The following is a 25,690-nucleotide window of genomic DNA, read 5'->3' as shown; positions in this document are numbered from 1 at the left end:
CTGTAGAGCTGTGTGTTTTAGCTGCTAAGCTAACTCCTCACTGAGAGTCCACAGCACAGAGCGCGCGACGGAGACACGCAGCTGAGCGCCAAACCGCGGCTGAGGAGGAGGAGGCGGGGCTACACGGAGAGACTGATGAGGAGGCGGAGCTACACGGAGAGACTGATGAGGAGGCGGAGCTTACACGGGGAGACTGGTGAGGAGGCAGGGCTACACGGAGAGACTGGTGAGGGGGCGGGGCTACACGGAGAAACTGATGAGGAGGCGGGGCTACACGGGTAGACTGATGAGGAGGCGGAGCTAAACCGGGACACTGAAGAATCTCTCAGCTGTTCATTAAACAGGAAACAGAAGCTGCTTCAAAACTTTATTATCGGTGTTTTAGCAGCACATTCAGAACAACGACAGCACAGCTAGAAAAGAGTTTAAGAGGATCTACTGACCTAAACAATGAGAACAAGAGGAAAACTACAGAAAAGCAACTGAAAATATACAAACTCTACATTAATAAATCTGATTTACACAGTGACATTTTTACTCAAACTGGATCCAAATCATCTCAACTCTGTTCACACTGAGCGATCAGAACCGCCTGGTTCTGGTCCGTGTTTGGATCATCATGGTGTATAACAGCACTACAGTGAATAAAGACCCTTCAGAAACAAAAGCTCCTCTGACTGATCTGAGAGAATCTCTCTGACTTTAGGAGATCATCTGATGTGTTTTGAGCTCTAGAAGCTCTTTAATCCTCAGAAATTCTCCGTACGCCTCTTTAATGTTCTGTCCATAGAGCTGAAGCTGCAGTGGTGAATGAAGAGTAAATGAAGAGCTGTTAGTTCTCGTTCTCTGGAGCTCTTCTCATCGCTGGGTGAGGACGGACAACCTGGAAAACAGGAGATCTTAGGGACTTTTATGAAGCTCAACCAGAGAATGAAGGAACACACAGAGTGCAGACTTACAGTCAGAGCATCGTAATCAGACGTCCTGGTTTCAGGGTTCAGGGCTGAGTACGTGTCACTGGGAGAGTCTCTAACAGGCTGAGGGTAAAAACACAAGCTCACAGAACTGAACGCCCCCTGCAGGCTGACTGTCAGAATCAGTGACGGGCATTTCAGTCAAATCTGATCTTCAGTCTGTAATACAATTCTAAAGTCTTTTCTACACAATTTCACCTTCAGTGGTTTAGACTACTGTAACTCTCTACCTGCAGAATCAGCTCTTCTTCCCTTCACAGGAACTCTCGTGTTTCACTCATCCTTGCTCTCATAACCACATTTCAGCTGTTCTCCATCATCTCCACTGGCTTCCTGTAAAGCAACGCATTCACTTCAAAGCACTGACCAGCCTCCCTCCTTCTTACTGTCTGATCTTCTCCTTCACTGTAAACCCAGCTGTTCTCTCTGCTCTCCTTCAGCTGATTTACTGAACATTCCTCCATCCAAACTTCACAGCTTCCAACGTTCCCTAGTTCTGCTCCTCGTCTCTGGAACTCTCTTCCTCCACAAGTCCAGCAGTTGAATGCTCTTTACACCACGTTCCAAATTATTATGCAAATTGGATTGAAATGTCATAAAGATTATTTTTTTTTGTTTCTCAATTAAACTCATGGATGGGATTGTGTCTCAGGGCTCTTTGGATCACTGAAGTCAATCTCAGACACCTGTGATAATTAGTTTGCCAGGTGAGCCCAGTTAAAGGAAAACTACTTAAGAAGGATGTTCCACATTATTAAGTTATGAAAACATTAGATATTTCATGAAAACTTAAGCATGACCATCGCACTGTGAAGAGATTTGTGGCTGATTCAGAGCACAGACGGGTTTGTGCAGATAAAGGCAGAATGAGGAAGGTTTCTGCCAGGTAAGTTCATCAGATTAAGAGAGCAGTTGCTAAAATACCATTGCAAACAGGTATTTGAAGCTGCTGGTGCCTCTGGAGTCCGGCGACCCTCAGGGTGTAGGATCCTTCAAAGGCTTGCTGTGGTGCCTAAACCTACTATTCGGCCACCGCTAACCAGTGCTCACAAGCAGAAATGGTTGCAGTGGCCCAGACATACATGAAGACTAATTTCCAAACAGTCTTGTTTACTGATGAGTGTCGTGTATCCCTGGATGGTCCAGATGGTTGGAGTACTGGATGGTTGATGGATGTCGCAACAAGGCTGTGACGTCAGCAAGGAGGTGGAGTCATGTCTTGGGCCGAATCATGGGGAGAGAGCTGGTAGGCACCTTTAGGGTCCCTGAAGGTGTGAAAAGGACCTCGGCAAAGTATATGGAGTTTCTGACTGACCACTTTCTTCCATGGTACAAAAGAAGAACCGTGCCTTGCGGAGCAAAATCATCTTCATGCATGACAATGCACCATCTCATGCTGCAAGGAATACCTCTGTGTCATTGGCTGCTATAGGCATAAAAGGAGAGAAACTCATGGTGTGGCCACCATCTTCCCCTGACCTCAACCCTATAGAGAACCTTTGGAGTATCATCAAGCAAAAGATCTACGAGGACGGGAGGCAGTTCACATCAAAACAGCAGCTCTGGGAGGCTGTTCTGACATCCTGCAAAGAAATTCAAGCAGAAACTCTCCAAAAACTCACAGGTTCAATGGATGCAAGAGTTGTGAAGGTGATATCAAAGAAGGGTTCCTATGTTAACATGTAACTTGGCCTGTTAGGATGTTTTTGATTGAAATGGCTTTTGATTTCAGTGAATGTGACCTCCTAATGCTGGAAATTCAACAAATGACCATTTTCAGTTCTTTATAACCTATAAAATGTTTTGAACCTCTGCTGTGTATAATAATTAGGAACAGTGCATTTTGAGTTTTTATTTTTGAAGAATATACTGTCATCATTGGGAGGTTTGTTCAATAAAATTAAATTTATACTCTAACGGGTGATGACTTATTATACTGACTAATTTGCATCGACCATTTAGGAAAATCAGGGAAGAATATTATTTGCATAATAATTTGGAATGCGGTGTGTATATTCAAATTAAATCTCAATCTTTTTATTATTAACAGATAAATGTTCCTTCTGTTTTCACTTCAGCTAACGTTACTAACCGCACTGCACTTCATACCTTTTAGCAGTAAACAGTGTGTTTTGTGAAGAGTTCAGGGCCTCTGACTGGCTCTTCATCTTTATTCTTGGTACTGTTTTATTTGAAATGAGCTTTATTCATTTACTCTCCACCCACAAATGATCATGTTCACGTATGTAAGTCATATCTTTGACTGCTGAGGCTGGAGTTCTTCAAAACATCAGCTCTGAGGCCGACTGGAGGCAGGACTAGATGTATTTTATTTGGAAAGTCAGGTGCTCCGTGAAATACATGTTTGAGAACAAAGCAATAATAAAATGCTGAAAGAAATTACACAAATCTCTGGAGAAAAGCCAGCAGAATGATTAATAAGCTAATCTGACATAAGGCTCCTTAAATTTTTTTATTTTTGAAGTTGCTGCATTAAACATTGGTACGTAACGACACACAACAGGCAGATCTTTTTAATTTATAACTGTCTCACAGCAAAAACAAAACTAAGGAGTTGATTTGATTCATTAGCAGTCGATCTTGACAAAGCACTTCTTGTAAGTCGCTCTGGATAAGAGCGTCTGCTAAATGCTGTAAATGTAAATCTTTCTCCTGAACTCTGTGCTCCACAGGCTCAGACTCGTACAGTACAGGCTCAATAAATTCTCTCCTGCTAGGACTACGTGGTTCTCCTGGTCTACTAGCATTACTGCAACTGCCGCTTTCTTCATCTCTACGCCTTACATTTACAGCATTTGGCTGACGCTCTTATCCAGAGCGACTTAAAATTTGATCATTGTACATAGGTAGGCCAAGGCGGTGTTAGGAGTCTTGCCCAAAGACTCTTATTGGTATAGTGTATTGGGTCTTTGCCTAGGTGGGGATTGAACCCCAGTCCACAGTGTAGAAGGCAGAGGTGTTACCCACTACACTATCCAACCAACCACCGTACCCATCTCTCCAGTTTAGGACACCATCCACTTTATGAGCTATGAATAAACATCCCTCATGTCGTGCTGCACTGGCAAAAAAATCTAATGGTGTCGTGTTTTACTCAGTTATTTGCTGCTGGAGTGTGTATTTAAGGTTTGACTCTGTACTGAGTCCTGATGTGTAACAAGCTGTACAGTAGTTATAAAACTAAATACGCTAATAACTACAGTAAATGTTCAAACACACATACATATAAACCAGACTTACTGTGAGAGTGTCGTAATCAGAGGACATGGTTTGGGGGTTCAGAGCTGAGTATGTGTCACTGGGAGAGTCTCTAACATGCTGTAAAATACAAGAATATTGTAGCATGTTCAATAAGCGTTTTATTGAGAGAGAGAGAGAGAGAGAGAGAGAGAGAGAGAGAGAGAGAGACGTGAGCCAGTAAATGCTACAACTAGAGTCAGAGGAGAAAGAGAACAGCAGCAAGAGGACGACAGCAAGCATATATCTTTGAGAGCCTTGGTGAGCCTGAATACGGGTGGGTTTGCTTGTTCTTTTGCCTGAATACAGATGGGTTTGAGCGCTGGTGTGTCAGAAAAAAGGTTCTAGAGGAGCGCTCTCTGACCCTAGACTGACCCTAGATTCTCCTCATAGTTTAACTTCCATCTGAAGGTCCTGGTGTGGAGTGTCGCCACTTGGCAAGCCTAGGTGGCCTCCAGTGTATTGAAGCAACTGCTGTTTTGCCTTTGTTTTGTTGTTATGCCTGTTTTTACTGTTTAGATTTTTTGGTTATTTTCTTTTTTTTTTCGTTTTGGGGTTTATTAGTCTTTATTTTTGCAATAATCAAATTATTTAGATTTGTTTCTTTTGTATTCTGCTTACTTTGTAATGCTCCACTTCATTAGTGGGTATATTTAAATTGTTTAGTTGAATCATTTTGTTTTGGGTTAACATTTGTAATAAGCCTTTTCTTTTTTTCCTATTTGAGAAGGTAAATATATACTGGCTGGAGTATTGTTGCTAAAAGGATTGCTTCTAGTTACAGCAGCTTGTCACCAATTGGTGCTAACGATTATTTCCTTTGTGTTTCTAGAGTATATCCGTACCTGCAGTGCTTCTTGTGGGCTGGTTACCTTCGGACGGCTTCTTCTCTCCTCACCCTTTTACACTTTGTGTGTAGTGGTGGTAGGTGTAGTGTTGGATTCACATGCATTTCTCTTTTAAAAGCTGTGTGTGTGTGTGTGTGTGCACTTGTGTGATTTTTTAGGTTTCTGGAGGTAGGAGTAGAAATGGCTGAAGCAGTCCTTGCCCAACCAACACATAGTAATTGCTCCTTGAGCCAGCTAGAGATGGCATAGGGCAGATTCTGGTCATAACTGATGTATTTTCAAAAATTACCCAAGTAATACCTACTTGAGACCAAAGGTACCTACAGTGAGAAATGTGCTTATTAGGGACTGGTTTTATAGGTATGGTGTTCCTGCCCATCTGCATTCAGACCGTGGCCAGAGTTTTGAAAGTGTCCTGGTCCATCAGCTTTGTGACCTGAATGGTGTGCAGAAGACTCTCACCACGCCATATCATCCCCAAGGAAATGGGCAGTGTGAGTGGTTTAACCACACCATGCATAGTCGCTTGCGCACCCTGTCCGGGGAGCAGAAAAGCCGTTGGCCAAATTATCTGCCCCAGCTAGTTTTTAATTATAACTCTGCCATTCATCAGTCTGCTGGTTAATATCCCCATTTTCTCATGTTTGGGAAAGAACCCCAACTCCCTGTTGAGTTTTTGCTGGGTCGAGTGCAGGAGGTGGAAGGTAGAGCAGTTTGTGACTGGGTTCAAGAGCATCAGCGTCGCCTTCAGTTAGCATTGGAAGGGGCAAGGGAAAGGATGCAGGATGCTGCACAGCGGCAGAAGGGACATCATAAACTGCTGGGGCAGCTCGAACTGTTGCAGGTGGGACAGCAGGTGTACCTTAGGCATTAGTCAGTGCGGGGGTGTAATAAGATCCAGAATGCCTAGAGTACTGTGGTCCGTAAGGTAGTGAGAATACTTGAAGCTGGTGGTGTAGGGTCAAGTCCAACAAGTACATCGGGTCATGTTAGTCAGTCCACAAAAACCTCTCTTTGTCTTCTCCCCAGTTGCAGAATCCCAGCTCTGAACATGGTCAAGAGCAAGAGGGAGATGATTTGGGTCAGTGGATTGTGGTCAGAGTACCTCCAGTTCAATCTAGGTTGCCTCAGCCTACAGGTGCTAGTTCTTCTGTGGGGGATGCTGGGGAAGCATGCTTATTGGTAGGTGTAGAAGCCAATGATCCAGTAACACCTGTGGTGTTGGAAACAGAGGTTGATCTCCCTGAGCTTGAGAGTAACCGTCGTACAACTCGAGCAACTGCAGGTCAGCATAGCAATCCACATTGCCTACCTTTGTCGGTAATGAGCGTAGGCAGTGGGACTGCATCTTCCCGGGTGCTTGGTTCAAGTAATGAGGTGAGTGTGTATTTTAGACATTGGCATGTGTCCCAAATTGACTGTAGACAGGATGGCAACACAATTTGTAATTGTTAAAAAAAGGACTGCCTTATAGAGTATAGAAATGCCCTCACTAAAGCTTGCTCAGCATATCTGGCCTCGCTGATCGAGAATAATAAATGTAATGCTAGAGTTCTGTTTAGTGTGATTTCTAGAATAATCAGGTGGGTACTGAAACACAAATTCTGGCAACTCTCACAAGTGAGAGTGTCATGAAGACCATGGAGAGGCTCGTCTTGGATCAGCTCCGACCCATAGTCCAGCCTTTTCTAGATCCCCTCCAGTTTGCCTATCAGCCCCGCCTGGGAGTTGAAGACGCCATCATCTATCTGCTCAACAGAGTTTATGCTCACCTGGATAAGCCAGCCAGCTCTGTGAGGGTCATGTTTTTTGACTTCTCCAGCGCATTTAACACCGTCTGGCCCGCTCTTCTGGGCGATAAGCTCACAGTGATGCAGGTAGATGCCCCCCTTGTGTCCTGGATTGTTGACTATCTGACCGGCAGACCACAGTATGTACGCCTGCAGCACTGTGTGTCGGAAAGAGTAGTCAGCAACACTGGAGTCCCACAAGGTACTGTCCTCTCTCCCTTCCTCTTCACCCTCTACACCACGGACTTCAGCTACTGCACAGAGACTTGCCACCTTCAGAAGTTTTCTGATGACTCTGCAATAGTTGGATGTTTCAGCAAGGGTGAAGAGGATGAGTACAGGGCAACGGTGAGGGACTTTGTCGCATGGTGCGAGCGGAACCACCTGCAGCTCAATGTGACAAAGACAAAGGAACTGGTGGTGGACCTGAGGAGGGACAAGGCACCGGTGACCCCTGTGTCCATCAGCGGGGTCAGTGTGGACACTGTGGAGGATTACAAATATCTGGGTGTGTATATTGACAATAAACTGGACTGGGCTAAGAACACTGACACCCTCTACAGGAAGGGCCAAAGTCGTCTCTCTTTTCTGAGGTGCCTGAGGTCCTTCAACATCTGCCGGACTATGCTCAGGATCTTCTATGAGTCTGTGGTGGCGAGTGCTATCCTCTATGCTGTTGCATGCTGGGGAAGCAGGCTGAGGGTGGCAGATGCCAGCAGACTCAACAAATTGATCCGCAAGGCCGGTGATGTTGTGGGTGTGGAGCTGGACTCGCTGACGGCAGTGTTGGAGAGGAGGATGCTGTCTAAGCTGCGGGCCATTATGAACAATGGCTCCCACCCACTCTACGATACGGTGATGAGACACAAGAGCTCATTCAGCTCAAGACTCATCGTACCAAAATGCACCAGAGCGCCACAGGAAGTCATTCTTACCTGTGGCCATCAAACTCCATAACTCCTCCCTCAGTGTGTGATTCAAAAAACTGTTCATATGTGCAATAACAACAACTGTGTGTGTAGAGTACTTAAATCTGGTGTACATACTGTAAATTCTATATATGGTCTTAAATTATTAGTAAAGTGTTTATTTTTACATAAATGGCTGCAACTGTAACAACTGCAATTTCCCCCTGGGATCAATAAAGGAATCAGAATTTTTATGGACATTTAATAATAAAGTCAAAAATATCAGACAATAAATTCAACCCACAGTGTTTAATACAACTTGGCTGGCATCTTACAGGCTGGAAACTTTTTACTTTTTTCTGCTCCTCTCTTCACTCGGGTGTCCAAAACACATGGCAAAACGCAATCCAATGACAACTGCGAAGTTGATCAACGAACTGCGGCCTAATGTGTCCTGATGCCATGTGCACTTATGTACACATTTGTGTTCGAACATGGTGTTTGTTATGGACAGACTGTGGTGAGCATAGAACTCCAATAACAACTGTTCCTCTCAATTGTGCCCTTCCAGGTCTCACTGTTATTGCCCACATGAGTGTTGAAGTCACCCAGCAAGACAATGGAGTCCCCACAGGGAGCACTTGCCAGTACCCCCTCCAGGATCTCCAAGAAGGCCAGGTACTCCGAACTGCCGTTCGGTGCATAAGCACAGACAACAGTCAGAGCCCGTTCCCCAACCCGAAGTTACAGAGAGAAATAACCCTCTTGTCCACCGGAGAAAACCCCAACCTACAGGCGCTGAGCCGGGGAGCTACGAGTAAGCACACTCCTGCTCGATGCCTCTCATCCTGGACAACTCCAGAGTGGAAATAAGTCCAAACCCTCTTGAGAGAATCTGTTCCTATTTCTAGTTGGTATCTCTCAACCTCATACACTAGCTCAGACTCTTTCCCTGCCAGAGAGATCATGTTCCATGTTCTGAGAGCCAGTTTCAGTAGCCGAGGATCGGAACGCCAAGGCCCCTGCCTTCAGCCACCACCCAATCCACATTGCACCAGACCCCCATAAGCTCCTCTCCCATGGGTGGTGGTTCCATGGGAGAGTGGTCCCATGTAGCTCTTTTGGGCTGAGCCAGGCCAGGACCCATGGGTAAAGGACCGGCCACCAGGCGCTTGCCGAAGAGCCCCTCCCGCAGGCCTGGCTCCAGGGTAAGGCCCTGGTAACCCTAATCCGGGCGAGGGAAACTGGGTACTGTTTTTCATCATATGGGGTTTTATTAATAGTTCCTAGAATTCATAATGCTGCAGCTGGGGGAAGAGCTTTTTCATATAAAGCCCCCAAACTCTGGAATGATCTTCCAGAAACTGGTCGGGACTCAGACACAGCCTCAATCTTTAAAACTAGGCTGAAAACTCACTTGTTCAATTTAGCTTTTGGTAGGTAATGTTCCCCCTAGATAAAGGCAGCAGATCCAGGGGTCCATGGACACAGGGAATTATAGTAAACTGAGACGCTGGTGCTGTCGTCCTGCTGCTCGCACGCGGTCACTCAGGTTTGTGGACGGTGGAGCGGAGGGATGCCAGACTGTCTCAGAGTGCTGCCGTGTCTGTGTGTCCTTCTGGTTCTCTCCTCTTAGTTAAGCTGTCATAGTCAGATCTGCCAGAGTCGTTAGCCACACTCTGGATATGTTCACATTCCCTGTTTTACACCCAAACAGAGCAAATCTAATTCCATCTCTCTGCCTTTTTTCCAAGTATACGACCACTCACATGTCCGGCCGGACACTGAAGGACGACTGACTGTCGAGCCCTCCTGCTACCCACTTCAGATCAGCTGCCCACGCCCCAGCTAGAGCCACCTACCTTGGACTAGCTACCCGAAAATCTACATAGGACTCCTAGCTATTCCTACTACTAATACTACAGCTATTAATATTAGGAGAATAATATCTCTGTAGCTGGTCTGACCAGGGGAGGATGCAACCCCCTTGTGAGCCTTGGTTCCTCCCAAGGTTTCTTCCTCAGCTCTGAGGGAGGTTCTCCTTGCCACCGTTGCCTCGTGCTTGCTCACTTGGGGGTTTTAAATTCATGTTAAAACTTTGTCTTTACTGGAATTCTGTGAAGCTGCTTTGTGACATCAGTTGTAAAAAGCACTATAAACAAATTTGATTTGATTAAGCACCAGCTAGCTCAGCAGCTACCCACCCTTGTGCACTGTCCCCGGCTTTGGTGAAGTCAGCTGGATGTCGGTAACTTGGTTAGAAGTGGTATCTGCAGGGCTCAAAATGAAAGGAACAGCAGTTCATCTCCACACAATGACTGGTGAGTTAACACTAATGAGGGGGAGGGTACGGAACGCCTGGAGGGCTCAGAAGCAGTGAAGGGATTCTTCCCCTTGGTTGACATGAAGCTGCATACCAGCCTTTGGGAAAGATGCAGCGCACAGGCACCAGAGAGCTTTGAAAAGCCCCTGGGTGTCACCTGGAGTGATATCCAAAGAAGGGAGGTGAGTGGCATTCTTGTTTAGATTAAAGGAGGTTTAAAGAAAGACTTGTACCCCAGAATTGACATTACTTAGGCATTAGACAGGTGGTGAAGGTATCAGTACTGCTGAGGAAAAGATGCACATCATCATATGAGAGTTGCCCACCCCTCTCTGAACCAAAATAATTGATTGGCCCTTTGTTAAATGAAAGGACTCTGTACAAGTTACTCCAGAAAGGAACAGGAACTCAACTGGTCTGAGGTGTAACAGGTCTACCCTGTTCTCCATTAGTCTTCGTTTCCTTACCCGTTTGCCTGTTCTCTCTCTATTCCTGCTTCCTCCTTTTTATCTGCACTCTCATCCAGTCAACTTTCCCTGCCATGTGCCTTTTTTATTACCTTGCTCTTCCACACGTATGTACCACCCCTCACCTGATGTCTGTTTGCTTCTCCTGTCCTCCATCATCACTCCCAGCTAGTGACCGTTTTTCCCACTTTGTCTATCAGTCTGTCTGTTTCTCTATCTAAATTATTTGCGTTGTTCATCCTCTTAGTCCTCTGTTTTGGGTTTGTTCATACATTGACTTTTCAACTCACAGTTGCAAGCAGTTTGTGTTCTATGTTTTTTCTCATTTTCTCATGGATGCTAATGAAATGCTCTCCACTGCTTCATAATTCATTGATTCTGTTTACGTGAACATCACAGCTCACAAATTCGTTCCATCTCCATGACTGCTATGTTACAAGAGGACTGTCAGACTATCAGTTACCCTAAAGAAAGCCCTAATGAGTGAACCTATCCTGGCACTCCCAGATCCTGACGTCCCCTATGTTTTGGATGCCAATTTGAGCAGAGAGGAGGTGGAGGCAGTACTTTTGCAGTAGCTGTGGCCAAGAACAGCAGTAAAAGCTCCACAACTAGTGAGAAAGCTGTTTCTCTTAATAGCAGCAAATGCCACAATATTTAAAATGACTATAAAACTAAACACACTAACCACAAGAATACACACACACACACACACACACACACACACACACACAGCATACTTACAGTCAGAGTGTCGTAGTCGGAGGACATGCTGTTGGGGTTCAGAGCCGAGTACGTGTCGTCTCCACACTTCGGAGCCTTTCAGAGAGATGATAAGAAACAGCTTCAGTTTATATTCAGGACCAGTCAGAGATTCTCACACAGGTACAGTGTTTAAGCTGAGTGTGCTGAAACAAAGCCCCTGTCTGTTCATTTTCAGGATCTATTTTTATGATCTATAGTTTATGATTTTTGTTCTGAACTGTCAGAGGAAAAAATGCTGTTGGTCTTTTCAGTTGAGAAATTATAAAATTACATTCTTGCCATTTTCCTAAGTTTGATTTGAGCTGGGTGGGACGAAGTTTGGCACAGGTGATCTATCAAAGTACCGGGGGTCGGATGTTGGATGCATCGCGATGGGGACGTGGATTCTGAATCGATACACAACTCAATCAAAAATCAATTTTCTCTAAATCTCTAAAATGACCACCAGACACTTTCTTCTCCTTTTTCCCCCCAATTCAGGGAGCAGCCCAGAAGAGTGGCCTGTTTTTCAGTGCGAGGGCTCAAATACGCAGGGCTGAACTTCTGCCACTGGGTGATTTACGTTGGTGCCACTGCACCCACACAGTTCTGAGGAGCAGCTCTGAATTTTTGGAGCATTTTCCGCATCAAACATTTACTATTAAAATAAATGTAATTGCCAAGTTAGATCATTTAAAAACAATATTAGGGTGCCGTGTTTTAGTGACACCCACAAAGCCAACTGTTGTCGAGGGAAACGATCCGACTCACTTTAATGAGAATACAGTGCTAAACAGAGCAGCTACTGCAGGTTTGAAAAACTCTATAAATAAAATATAAAAATATAATCTACACTCTAAATCCCGTACTACACGTCAACTATTATAAAGTACGAAGTAAAACTTCATCTTTCCTTTAAACAGCACATTTACTGCATGTAGCGCTTGAGTTCTGTCCTTCAGACTGAAGGTTCTTCTATAATGAAAGCTGCTGTGAACTGCAGGTGAACAGCATTATGGTGGTAATGACAGTCATTCACGTAAGTTTGACATGTTTTGGTGAACTGTTGGCGGATTTAATTTAAATGTGTTTTGTTTGTGTTTCTCAGGAGTCTCAAATCTCAAGTCAAGTCATGAGAGACTCAGCAAGACTTCAGTCCCCATCCCTGGTATCAATGTTCTAGGTAGAAAAAATCCTCCCTCTCAGTACCTGAACATCAGCTCCTCTCTCCGCTCCTCTCTTCCTCCTGATCACACAGATTAAACACAAACAGGCTGTTTGAAGAGATTCTGTCTGAGGTTAAAGTACATAATTTAAACCGTTTATATACAGTATCTCACAAAAGTGAGTCCACCCCTCACATTTCTGCAAATATGTTATTCTATCTTTTGATGGGATGTCAGTGTAGAAATGAAACTCTGATACAAAGTGGTCAGTGTGCAGCTTGTACAGCAGAGCAGATTTACTGTCCTCTGAAAAGAACAACACACAGACATTAACGTCTAAATAGCTGGCAGCACAAGTGAGTCCACCCCACAGTGAACGTGTCCAGATTGGGCTCAAAGTGTCGATATTTAGTGTGACCACCATTATTATCTAGCACTGACTGAACCCTCTTGGGCATGGAATTCACCAGAGCTGCACAGGCTGCTGCTGGAGTCCTCTTCCACCCCTCCATGATGACGTAACGGAGCTGGTGGATGTTAGATGCCTGTGCAGCTCTGGTGAATGCCATGCCCAAGAGGACAGTAAATCTGCACTGCTATACAAGCTGCACACTGACCACTTTAACTTATATCAGAGTTTCATTTCTACAGTGACGTCCCATCAAAAGATAAATACAGTATTTGCAGAAATGTGAGGGGTGCACTCACCTTTGTGAGAAACTGTAGATACACATTCATATTCATAGTAATAACCAAAGAATACCGCCACTCACCGAATGCAGAGAACAGCAATAATAAGACACAGAACCAGTGCAGAACTGACTGGAACGGTTCCCCAAACAGCGAACTGTTCCCACAGTTGCGGAGGTGGAATTTCCCCGGCTGTGAGATTAAAAAAGTATCACTTAAACTACCAGATGTACAAAAACAAACATTTAAATTGTAGGTCTAAAAAAGGAAAGTCTCCTCAAAACTGAATTTTCATCCAAACAAGTACTGATGGAATTTGCAAACACTAAATACAACCCTAATTCCAATGAAGTTGGGACGTTGTGTAACACAGAAATATAAACAGGATACGATGATTTGCAAATCCTTTAACCGATATTCAACTGAATACACTACAAAGACGAGATATTTAATGTTCAAACGGATAAACTTTATTGTTTTTTGCAAATATTCACTCATTTTGAATTTGATGCCTGCAACACGTTCCAAAGAAGTTGGGACAGGGGCAACAAAAGACTGGGAAAGTTGAGGAAGGCTCAAAAAACACCTGTTTGGAACATTCCACAGGTGAACAGGTTAATTGGAAGCAGGTGAGTGTCATGATTGGGTATAAAGGGAGCATCCCTGAAAGGCTCAGGGGTTTACAAGCAAGGACGGGCGAGGTTCACCACCTTGTGAACAACTGCGTGAGCAACGTGCAACTGCAAGGAATTTAGGGATTTCATCATCTTCAGTCCATAATATCATCAAAAGATTCAGAGAATCTGGAGAAATCTCTGCAAGTAAGCAGCAAGGCAGAAAACCAGCACTGAATGCCGTGACCTTCGATCCCTCAGGGGGCACTGCATTAAAAACCCACATCATTCTGTAACGGATATTCCCACATGGGCTCAGGAACACTTCGGGAAAACCACTGTCAGTGAACTCAGTTCGTCGCTCCGTCTACAAGTGCAGGTTAAAACTCTGCCATGCAAAGCGAAGCCACATATCAACACCACCCAGAAACGCCGCCGGCTTCTCTGGGCCGAGCTCATCTGAGATGGACTGACGCAGAGTGGAAAAGTGTCCTGTGGTCTGACGCGTCCACATTTCACACTGTTTTTGGAAATCATGGACGTCGTGTCCTCTGGGCATGAGAGGAAAAGGACTGTCCGGATTGTTCTCAGCGCAAAGTTCAAAAGCCAGCATCTCTGATGGTGTGGGGGTGTGTTAGAGCCCATGGCAGGGGTAACCTGCACATCTGTGAAGGCACCATTAATGCTGAAAGGTACATACAGGTTTTGGAGCAACATCTACTGCCATCCAAGCAACGTCTTTTTCAGGGACGTCCTGCTTATTTCAGCAAGACGATGCCAAGCCACATTCTGCACGTGTTACAACAGCGTGGCTTCGTAGTAAAAGAGTGCGGGTACTAGACTGGCCTGCCTGCAGTCCAGACCGTCTCCCATTGAAAATGTGTGGCGCATTATGAAGCGCAAAATACGACAGCGGAGACCCCCGGACTGCTGAGAAGCTGAAGCTGTACATCAAGCAGGAATGGGAAAGAATTCCACCTACAAAGCTTCAACAATCAGTGTCCTCAGTTCCCAAACGCTTATTGAGTGTTAAAAGGAAAGGTGATGTAACAACTTTGTCCCAACTTTGAAAATGATTTGCAAATCATCATATTCTGTTTTTATTTATGTTTTACACAATGTCCCAACTTGAGGGACAAATTGAGTTGTACTTCCAATATCTATTATTAATAGAACAATTAGAAATGATGTGGTGAGTGAACTGGAAGGCTCTCATTCACGGCTCTTGTTTGGAGCACATGAGCGTCTCCATCATGGTGCGAAAACCCTGGTTCTCAACGACTGAGACCACAAATGCCGGGCAATAAAAGTTATTTTATTAAAGACAGAGTTTGTAATTCGCTTCCAAGTTTGACATGGCTTGCTCGATGGTATGGGTTCCCCTTCTGAGTCTTGGTCCCTCAGTGTTTCTTCCTCCTGCTCTTAGGGAGTTTTTCCTTGCCACTGTCCCCACTGGCGACGCTCATGGGGGCTGGAATTTTCTTTCTGTAATTCAGGTTTTTCTCTAAAGCAGATTTGTGACAACACCTGTTGTAAAAAGCTCTATATAAATAAACCTTGCTTGCTTGACGGTCCTCTGGTTAGCAGCAAGGACATCCGGTAGGAAAACTGGTAGAAACATGTAAAAAGTTCTTGTTTGTCACGTTTCCAAAATATTTTAGTTAGTGTGACAACTTGCATATAGTGTGGCTCTTATCCAGGTCCCTTTTCCCCTGGTGTGCAGCCTGAAGGTCACATAGCAACGCAGTCTCGCCTGGCTAGTAGCTATGAAGGCGTTTAAGATGGACGTTCGGAGACAAATGGACTTATTCGCATTTATAAGCAGCGCAGTCGGTTTCCTGGTACGTTAAATCTGCAACAAGAAACTGTCAAACACTAAAACGCTATGAAGATGAAGTCACTTCTCTTTAGAATTTTAACCAACTTAAATGGTTGAGAGACATTTTACAGGAACCTGTTCTACTTTGGAGGGAAAGTTTTCTGGCGGAGATGGGAGGAAAGCGGCTGTAGCTAAAGCTTAATGCAGAACAAAGTAAGTCTGTGTTGTCGTTTATATTGTTTAGTCTATACTAGGACATCAGCACACACTGAGACACACTGGACATAAAATATTGTGGCACCTGGTCTGATTTTTGTTGAAAGGACAAAACGGCTCTTCTTGACATTTGGGTTGTGACTCCTGAACTAAGCTGGCTTTAATGCAGAACCGATCGGATTTCTGGCTCATCCAGTTGTATTTTTGTAATGTGTCGCCAAAGACTGTCCAGGTGTTGCACTTCCAATTTCCACCTTTTGCATTCCATCAACATCGTGTTATCAGGTTCCCGAGTGGCTCAACCGTCTAAGCGTTGGCCCGGTCATCAGGAGATCCTGAGTTCGATCCCTGGTGATGCTACAGCCGTCCGTAGCCGAGGGTCCGAGAGAGCACATCTGGCCTCGCTCTCTCTGGGTGGGCAGGATGCCCTTCTCCTCCTATCACTCAATGTGATGCTAGTCAGCGCATCTGTAAGCTGACATAACAGACCTGGCGGTTGGCGCTTTCCTCCGAGGGTGTTCGGCTGACACGTGACGTTGCGTGAGCGGCAGGTCAAAAAGAAGCAGTGGCTGGTTTCACAGGTCTCTGAGGAAGCCTGTGCTGCCTTCACCCTCATAGCGCTGGTAATATCACATGTTTGGGGGTATAGCTTCCATGTAGTAATGAGCCTTAGCTTGACGCTCTACCACTCTCCCTTTGGTTTAAGTCCACCAAAAAAAAATCGAAATCGGATCGAAAAAAAAAAAAAAAGGGAAGAATACGACAAAAATTCCACAGAACCACTTGGTTGAAAGTTGAACCATTTACTGCTTGAAAGACAGGTTGAAACAGATTCCTTTCCAAAAATTCGTTCCAAAGTTAACCAACAAGGAGAGCTAAAGTGAGGTCAAAAAACTGTTTGGCTTTACCACTCCATTTTTTTCTTCTCCAGCGCGAACAGACCACTGTTTACCCTCCCCCCTCTGTTACTCTCCTGAACTTTTAGCCCCTCCCACATCGCAGAGCTATCAAGAGGCGACCATTCTGTTCTATATGTCTATCCTTAACCAACATACATAAATTATTTTTTATATGTTGCTGAGGTACCTTAACTTGTAAATGATAACATATCAACTTTCAAACCCTTCAAATAAAATTAACTGTAATTAATAATAAACTTAAATATTGCATTATTTTCAATAATCACATTCTAATGCTCTAGGCTACATTTAGGCTCCTATATTACCGGCCCCTAATTGTTTTTAATGTTATCAACATTTCACTTAAATAAAGAAGGAGCCTAACTGCTATCAAATTGGGCCTGATAACTACTTTCAATCGTTGTCCGATTCCTGAAGAAAACATAACTTGGTTACTGGGCGGCGCAGCTCGTTGGTCTTGGTCTTGATTCTGACTTGTCGAACAAAGCCTTTTCTGGGAAGTCTGGGAAAGTTTCCACAATTCTTCCAAGTGGCCATGAATTCCTGGGTGATGTATCATCCACTATCAACACCACATCACAGACACAGAAGTTTCTTGCAGGTGTGGACCACCTTTGGCGTTCTTGAAGCTGTGTAAGGTATTCTTTACACCAGCGCTTCCAAAAGACATTTGTGAGGTACTGGATCTGTTTCCATCTGCGATTAGCATAATTGTCATCTTTGTTGAATACTCCTGGAGGCAACTCGGGCTTCTTCTTGAGTAACAGCAAGTGATTGGGCGTCAAGGCTTCTAAATCGTTGAGATCTGGTGATGTCTTTGTGATAGGTCTACTGTTTATGATGGCTTCAGCTTCACACAGCAAGGTATGAAGACCTTCATCAGTCAAAAGTTGTTCTCTGGCCGTGATGTTCAGAACCTTTCTCACTGAGCAGATCAGCCGCTCCCAGCTTCCTCCATGGTGAGAACCTGCTGGAGGATTGAAGTGCCATTGTATGTCCTTCCGTTGCAGGTGTTTTGTGATCTTATTGGTGTTCCATTCTTTGATTGATTTCTTCAATTCAATGTCAGCAGACCGGAAGTTTGTTCCATTATCAGAGTACATCTCTTTGACTTGTCCTCTTCGAGCCACAAATCTTCTTATTGCGTTGAGACATGCATCTGTGTCGAGCGACGATGCTACCTCCAAATGTACAGCTCGTATGGCAAGACATGTAAATATTACACCATGTCTTTCTTCTTGCCCTCTTCCTCTTTTCACCAGGAATGGGCTAAAAATGGGTTAGTCAACACCAACCCTTGTGAATGGAGGATCATCAGGTAATACCCTGCACTTCGGTAGATCCGCCATGAGCTGTTTGCCAGCAGTTCCATGTCGTCTTTTGCATGTGACACATTTGGATAAGAAACTTCTGATTGTTCCATTAGCTCCAGGAATCCAAAATCTTTGACTGAGTTGAGGCAACATATGATTTCTTCCTGCATGAGCTGTAACATCATGAATATGTCTCAGAACAAGCCATGTGATGTGTGATTTCTTTGGCAAGACAATTGGCTGTTTAGAATCATCTGGCATGGTTGCTTGACTCAATCCTCCTCCCACTCTAATGATCCCATCTTGAAGTACTGGATTCAACTTATACAGTAGGCTGTTTTTCTTTACCCTTTGATGTTCCTTTAATGTTGTTAAGTCTTCTTTGAAATGTTGTTTTTGACAATGCTTTACAATTTCCTCTTCTGCTCTGGTTAACTCTTTACAGCTTAACTGTGTTCCTTTCAGAGGGTTCTTGTTTTGTTTAGTGTTTAATGTATTTACTTCCTTACTCCTCTCTTTCATTTCCTTTAGCAAATCCTTTAATCTCAGAAACCAAGCAACTGTCCGTTTTAGTTTTGTCCAGGATGAATAGTTAGTCATCAACCGGTTCATTCCATTTTCTGTTTCTTGAGACTGAATGACATGGGCTTGTGCTGATCTTCTGATCTCCAAGTCATCAACGTCCAACATTCCTGGATCTGGATTCTTGGGCCACTGCTCTTGTGTACAACGCAAGAAACTTGGTTCTGAGAGCCAGCTATCATTTTTTAAAAATGCCTCAACAGTCTGTCCTCTAGAGACATGATCAGCGGGATTAATCGTGCTACTGATATATCTCCACTGTGAAATCTGAGAATGCTGCAGGATTGTTGAGATTCTATTTGCCACGAAAGCCTTGAATCTTGTGCCTTCACTGCGCAGGTACTTTAACACAGTTGTGCTATCTGTCCAAAATACTGAAGTGTGAAGTTCCAATTCCAGTTCGTTCTTCAGCAATCTGTCCATCTTGACCGCAACTGTGGCTGCTGTTAATTCCATTCTTGGTATAGTTGGAGCCTTTAAAGGTGTGACCCTGGCCTTTGCCATCACCAGAGTGGAATGAGCTTCCCCAGTTGCATTGCGTAGCAGCAGATAGCTTGCAGTTCCTAGGCGTTGGCACTTGCATTGGCAAAGTGATGTAGCTGTGCAAAGACTGGTTCTCCAAACTGCTTTGGCTTGATACATCTGTCAACTCCAAAATCTGCAAGCTGTTGCAAACTTGAAATCCATTTGTTCCAGTCCTTAACAACATTATCAGGCAGATTTTCATCCCAGCTGTATTTCTGTCTGCATAAATCTTGCAAAATTCCCTTTGCTGGAAGTACTATTGGAGAAAGGAAGCCTAATGGATCGAAAATAGAACTGACTATTGAGAACAAACCTCTCCTAGTATGTGGTCGTTCTTTGAGGTTGATCTTGAACCTGTACTGATCTGACTCAGAACACCACTGGACTCCCAAGTTATCTACCTCCAAGTCCAGATCTTGAAACCCTTCTGCTCTGTCCTGCTCAGGAATTGAGTTGAGCACCTTGCGGCTATTGCTTGCCCACTTTGTTAGTCGAAAACCACCTTTAGCCAACATGCTTCTTAAATCAGCGCAAAGAGTGATAGCTGTGTTTTCATCTTTTATTGATGTCACACAATCATCTACGTAAAAGTTGCTCTTGACTGTCTTAACAGCTTCATGTCCAAATTCCTCCTCGAAATCTGTTGCACATTTTTGCAGTGCAAAAGTTGCTACACTTGGCGATGATGTTGCCCCAAAAATGTGCACCAGCATCTTGTGTTCAACAAGCTCTTGTTCATAGTTCCCATCCAGCCACCAGAGGAATCTGATAAGATTTGTGTCTTCATCATTGACTCTGACCTGGTAGAACATAGCCTCTACATCAGCTATAACTGCCACAATCTCCTGCCGGAACCTCAAGAGGACTCCTACAAGAGAACTTGATAAATCTGGTCCCTGCAGAAGCTGTTGGTTAAGCGATGTTCCTTGAAAGCTTGCTCTGCAATCAAAGACAACATGCAGTTTTTGCTTGACGGGATGCCTGACTCCATGATGAGGCAGATACCAGGTTCGTCCCTCAGTAGGCTCACTATCAGCACCTTTGAGCCTCACCGCGTAGCCTTTCTTGAAGAGGTTATCCATAAACGCAGGATATTCACTATGAAGCTTGACATCTCTAGGGAATCTTTTCCTCAAGTTCAGTGCTCGTTGCTCAGCAACTGATCTATTGTTTGGGATACACCACGACTTGTTTCTCAATGGAAGACAAATACTGTAATGACCACCCACCAATTTTGCAGACTGGGACAACTTGTCCATAAACTGGTAATCTTCCTTTGACATTTCGATGTTCTCATTTTGTCCAGCATCAGGAAAGTCTTGCTTGAACTGCAGCTGCCAGAGTTCTTCTAACTTGGCTACTGAAATTCGATTTACAGTGACGGTTGACAATTTCTCTCCCTCCTTTGCATTGCATCCACCTCTAAGTGGTCCATTTATTGTCCAGCCTAATACAGTTCTCACTGCATACGGTCCGTCATCCACACTATTAACCACCTGTAGTGGCTCCATTGCCTTGGGAACATTTGCTCCTATAAGCAATCCAATCCCTGATTGTATACTGGCAAGTTTCACATCCTTTAGATGAGGCCATCTGTTAACTTCCTCTTGTTGGGGAATATTGTCTTTGGTCACAGGGATGTTTTTTTTGTGAAAACACCTCTGAAAGTGGAATAAACTGGTTACCATCTAAACTACTGATCTCCAATCCATTCACAAGGCAAGTGTCTACCACAGCTTCCTTTCCCATTGTCCGCAATAAGATGCTTGTGTTGCGCCCATACATGTTCAGTTGATTTATTAGTGATTCGGTTGCAAATGTAGCTGAGCTACCTGGATCCAAAAACGCATAGGTTGTGACCATTTTGGTTCCCTTAAGTGCCTTAACACGCACTGGAACAATAGGAAAAGCACATTCTTCCTTACCGGCCCCAGTAACACCACAAGCTTCCATCTTTTGTACGAGGGCACTTGATATGGATTGTTGCTCACATACTTCCATTGCTGTTTCATCCTTTGAGTCTTTAGTCTTCAAGTGTAGTAGTGTTGGATGCATACGAGAGCATTCTTGGCACTGAACTTTCTCTTCGCAATTACTACTCATGTGACCATATTTCAAACATGCAAAACACAGACCTTTGCTTCTCAGGAAGTAAATTTTTTCTTGGTGGGGCTTACTTCTAAGTTTTCTGCAAGCCATGAGTCCATGTTGCTCCCCTTTGCAATAAAAACAAGGCTTACTGCTCGTATCCACATGAATAACTTGTGTTTTTGGTGTTTGTTGAATGTTGTCCCTTTTGGTTTTGTTTTCGATTCCTGGAGAGACAACTGCAGTTGAGAACACCTTCTTTGATTTGACTGTCTCCGTATGTGTCCTTGGTTTCTGTCGAACTGGATCTCTCATACTTGTACTAGCTTCCTTTATGCTTCCATAGAGTGGATTTAATATGTATTTGACTTGTTTATTGACAAAGTCAACAAAATCCTTAAACTTAACCCGTGCCTTTGTTTTTTCTTGTAAGTCACAGGCTAATTTTCTCCAAGCTTCTTTAAGTTTATATGGAAGTTTGTTCGTCAGCGCCTTTATATTAGCTGTGTTGTCCAAGTCTTCCATATAACTAATGTCTGACATTGCATTGGAGCAGCTGGTGAGAAACAATGCAAAGGACTGTAGTGCAGCGCCATCCTCTGGCTTAATTAACTGCCAGTCCAAAGCCTCCTTGATATATGCTTCCGCTGTCTTGTATTCGTCACCAAAAAACTCTCTTAACATCTGCTTTGCCTTCATGTACCCTGCTGATGGCTCCATGTGGATACAACTCTTTACCAATTCGTGTGGTTGTCCACTTGTATATTGCAACAAAAATTGTAGCCGATCACGACTGTCACTAGTACGACCTTCAATTCCGTGCTCAATAGATCTAATAAATGATTTATACTCAACGGATCCCCCTTGAATATTGGAATCATAAGCTCAGGGAGAAATGACATTTTGTGATTCTTTACAAGGTACTCTTGGCTTGTTGAGACATGGCTGTGCATAGACTATCAAATGCAGATTCATGCTTGTTTTCTGTGCCCAGCATTGTCAGGGTTCTTAGATGCCTTTCTGGCTGAATTTGTGGTTCAACACTGGACAAAGGTGGGCCCTTCTGTGATGGCTGAAAACTAACATTCCTTGTTTTTTCAACTTGCTCTTCAACCTTATTGATGCTCTCAACTTCTTGTTCTTGTTCATATTTTTGTAAAACTTCCATTTTTGCTCCAGATTCTGCCAGAGCAGTCTGCATTGCATGTTTCTCCTTTCTAGCTTGCATTATAGTTTCTTGCCTTTTTTGTTCAGCCTCAAACTCTGCTTCTCTGTCTTTTATTAGCATACCAATCTGCTTCTTCCCTTTCTATGGCCAACTCCTCATTTAAAGCTGCAGCCTTTGCTTTTAATGCTGCGTGCTCCATCTCTGCCTTTATTCTGACTGAAGAAGATGAGGACAACAAGCTTCCACATCGTGATCCTGATCTACTTGTCTCTTTAGTGATCGATTTTGAAGATGTAGAACTACTATCCTTGGGAATTATTTGTCCATCATGTTCTTCAGCCTGCTCGGAGCGTTTCATGACTCCTTTCATCCATTCCTCACATTTCCAGAAGAAGTCATTTAATGATTTATTTTTGGAGTCGATCTCTTTGATCATCCAAAAAATCATCCTTTGTCATGTATTGCTGCAAACCAGAATTTAATTCCAAGAATTCTTGGTGCAAACGATGAAAGTCAATTCGCATTTTGTTTTTAACAATGTCAGCACTTGCAGCATCTTCCATTAATTGCTCAATTTGCTTCACCATACTAGTAATTTGAGACAGCTTGCCTTTACGTGCCTGAACTTGTCTATACTTCTACAGCCTTCACTGTCATTTTTACTACCCGTTTTCCACTTTCTGCTTGTTCATCCATGGCTAGTGCAAATTTCCACTTAAGTAGTAAAGATTACAGAGTACTCCAGAATTAGCTTCAGTAAGCTTGCAATAGCAAAGCATATAAAATTACTTACAACTTGTTATCTTTTCCACCTCCAGTTTCCTTCCTTCAAATCTTGATTCAAGCAATTTCCAAGTGCTTTTATCCGTGTACAGCCAGTTTTTTGACTAAAGATATAGCTTCCATGTAGTAATGAGCCTTAGCTTGACGCTCTACCACTCTGCCTTTGGTTTAAGTCCACCAAAAAAAAAAAATAGGGAAGAATACAACAAAAATTCCACAGAACCACTTGGTTGAAAGTTGAACAGTTTACTGCTTGAAAGACAGGTTGAAACAGATTCCTTTCCAAAAATTCGTTCCAAAGTTAACCAACAAGGAGAGCTAAAGTGAGGTTGAAAAACTGTTTGGCTTTACCACTCCATCTTTTCTTCTCCAGCGCGAACAGACCACTGTTTACCCTCCCCCCTCTGTTACTCTCCTGAACTCTTAGCCCCTCCCACAGCGCAGAGCTATCAAGAGGCGACCATACTGTTCTATATGTCTATCCTTAACCAACATACATCAATTATTTTTTATATGTTGCTGAGGTACCTTAACTTGTAAATGATAACATATCAACTTTCAAACCCTTCAAATAAAATTAACTGTAATTAATAATAAACTTAAATATTGCATTATTTTCAATAATCACATTCTAATGCTCTAGGCTACATTTAGGCTCCTATAGGGGGAGTCCTAACTAGCGGGTGGAATTGGAGACAACTAAACTGGGGAGAAAATCGGATAAAAAGAAAAAAAAAAACAAAAAAAAAAAAACCAACAAAACACATTGTGTTCCTAAAATAACTATATATATATATATAAAATTATACACACACACACACACACACACACACACACGTAAAATAATATTTTTCTAAAATGCATTTGACGTCTGTGAGTTGATTCAGAATCGATCCAGACTCCGTGTAAAACCAAACGAGACCAGGTAAATGGCCACAGCAGTGAGACTGATCTCTATCCCAGCTGTGAACTATGTCTCCTTAATATAACATAATATCCCTCAAACTCCAAACGTTGGCACTCCAACTGTATTAGCAGGCTATGTTTGCTAAACCTGGCACCAGAAGCTTCTGAAAATGTGGCCCGCCATTTTAAACTGCTATGCTAATCTTGCCTAGCAAAAGTCACTGGATTGGTCGAGGGCATTTTCTCCATTTCTTTCTGCTGCTGATTGGTTAATGGCAGTGAACTGAATCTTACAAAGGAGTTAGTAAGGAGCTGCAACCAGCGACAGACCATGGGCAGAGTCAGTAGCTGATGTACTGTGCTTTCTTTTTGTCCTTTCAGTTTCACAGACAAACAAAAACTTCCGTCTTTAGTAGAAAAGTGGTGATATATTATTTTTGTTCGTAGTGACCAACAGGGCGGCACCACAGCGCCCCCAATAGAAGACGGACGCTACATAATTCTTTATCAATGATTCCACTGGTTTAGTTGGTGGGTGAATCAGATGTGCTGAAGCAGGAGAAACGTTAAACTGTGTAGCTGAGAAACACTTTAAATTACTGAACAGATTATTAGTGCATGCGATAATCTGCACTCACCCACTGGAGCAGAGTGGAGATCACTGCCTTTAACAGCACAGCTGTAGCTGACCGCTTCACTGACCACAGGTACAGAGCAGGAGGCAGATTCACACTCAGATACAGGCTGTCCGTTCCTGTACCAGATGTAGGTGGGGTTGTTGGGCAGAGTGCAGGTGGAGCTACAGGTCAGTGTTACTGTCTGTCCCTCTGACGCTGTGACTGCAGGACCTTCCACTTTCACCTGCAGGCCTTTATCAAAAACACCTGAAATACAATAAATGAATTATAGATAAAAACATTATGCATAAAAAATTAAACAATCAAAAACACAAACTGAATTATATTAGAACTGTATAATCAGCGTCTCTCAGAGTGACTGAACATGAGTTCACTGTAATCCAGTGGAAGCTGCCAGTGAGATGATCGAGTGAGTGCAGGATGTTCTGGAGGTTCTGTTCTGTTCTGAGGGCAGATTAGAGTGAGGTCTTACAGACGGCAGGAGAGCCGAGCTCCTCGTATCCTTTCACAGCGCAGGAGTAGCTGCCAGCATCCACAGTTCTGTCTCTCAGCTCCAGTTCATGTCTGTTCCGGTCAGACACAGGCTGTCCGTTCCTGTACCAGATGTAGGTGGGGTTGTTGGGCAGAGTGCAGGTAGAGCTGCAGGTCAGCTTCTTTACTCCTCCATCTGTATTTGACACTGTAACCTTCAGATCTGCAGGTGATTTTAAACAAGGTTTAGTGTTATTTTCATCTGTAGACACTCTTCCAGGTAACTCCCCTCACTGTATGTTATCTAGCAGGGGTGTGTATGGACACTCGGTTAACTGTTCCAGGGGTCAGTATCTGAACACTGAAATCACTGCTGGGGTATTTCTTACGCTGCATAATGTAAAGTCAAGGAGGAAATAATACAGGTCAACTTCCTTTTTCCTTTCCTGAGATTATCTGACTATCCACTCATTCACCCT

General features: G+C 43.7%; 1 protein-coding gene across 1 annotated transcript; it reads right to left on the bottom strand.

The window, feature by feature from the left end:
• Positions 1-741: 741 nt before the first annotated feature.
• On the bottom strand, positions 742-25,607 carry LOC108414625 (sialoadhesin-like). The gene is made up of 9 exons (XM_037539107.1): positions 25,601-25,607; positions 25,213-25,434; positions 24,741-24,986; positions 13,252-13,360; positions 12,522-12,558; positions 11,313-11,387; positions 4,236-4,313; positions 960-1,037; positions 742-883 (listed from the first exon to the last, which is right to left on the bottom strand). The coding sequence occupies exons 1-9, from the start codon at positions 25,605-25,607 to the stop codon at positions 833-835; spliced, it is 903 nt and encodes a 300-aa protein (XP_037395004.1). The 3' UTR covers positions 742-832.
• Between the last annotated feature and the right edge of the window lie 83 nt (positions 25,608-25,690).

This window comes from Pygocentrus nattereri, chromosome 6 (genome assembly GCF_015220715.1).
Source record: "Pygocentrus nattereri isolate fPygNat1 chromosome 6, fPygNat1.pri, whole genome shotgun sequence".
Taxonomy (NCBI): domain Eukaryota; kingdom Metazoa; phylum Chordata; class Actinopteri; order Characiformes; family Serrasalmidae; genus Pygocentrus; species Pygocentrus nattereri.
The sequence above is the reverse complement of the archived record's forward strand: the minus strand, read 5'-3'. Positions and strand labels throughout refer to the sequence as shown.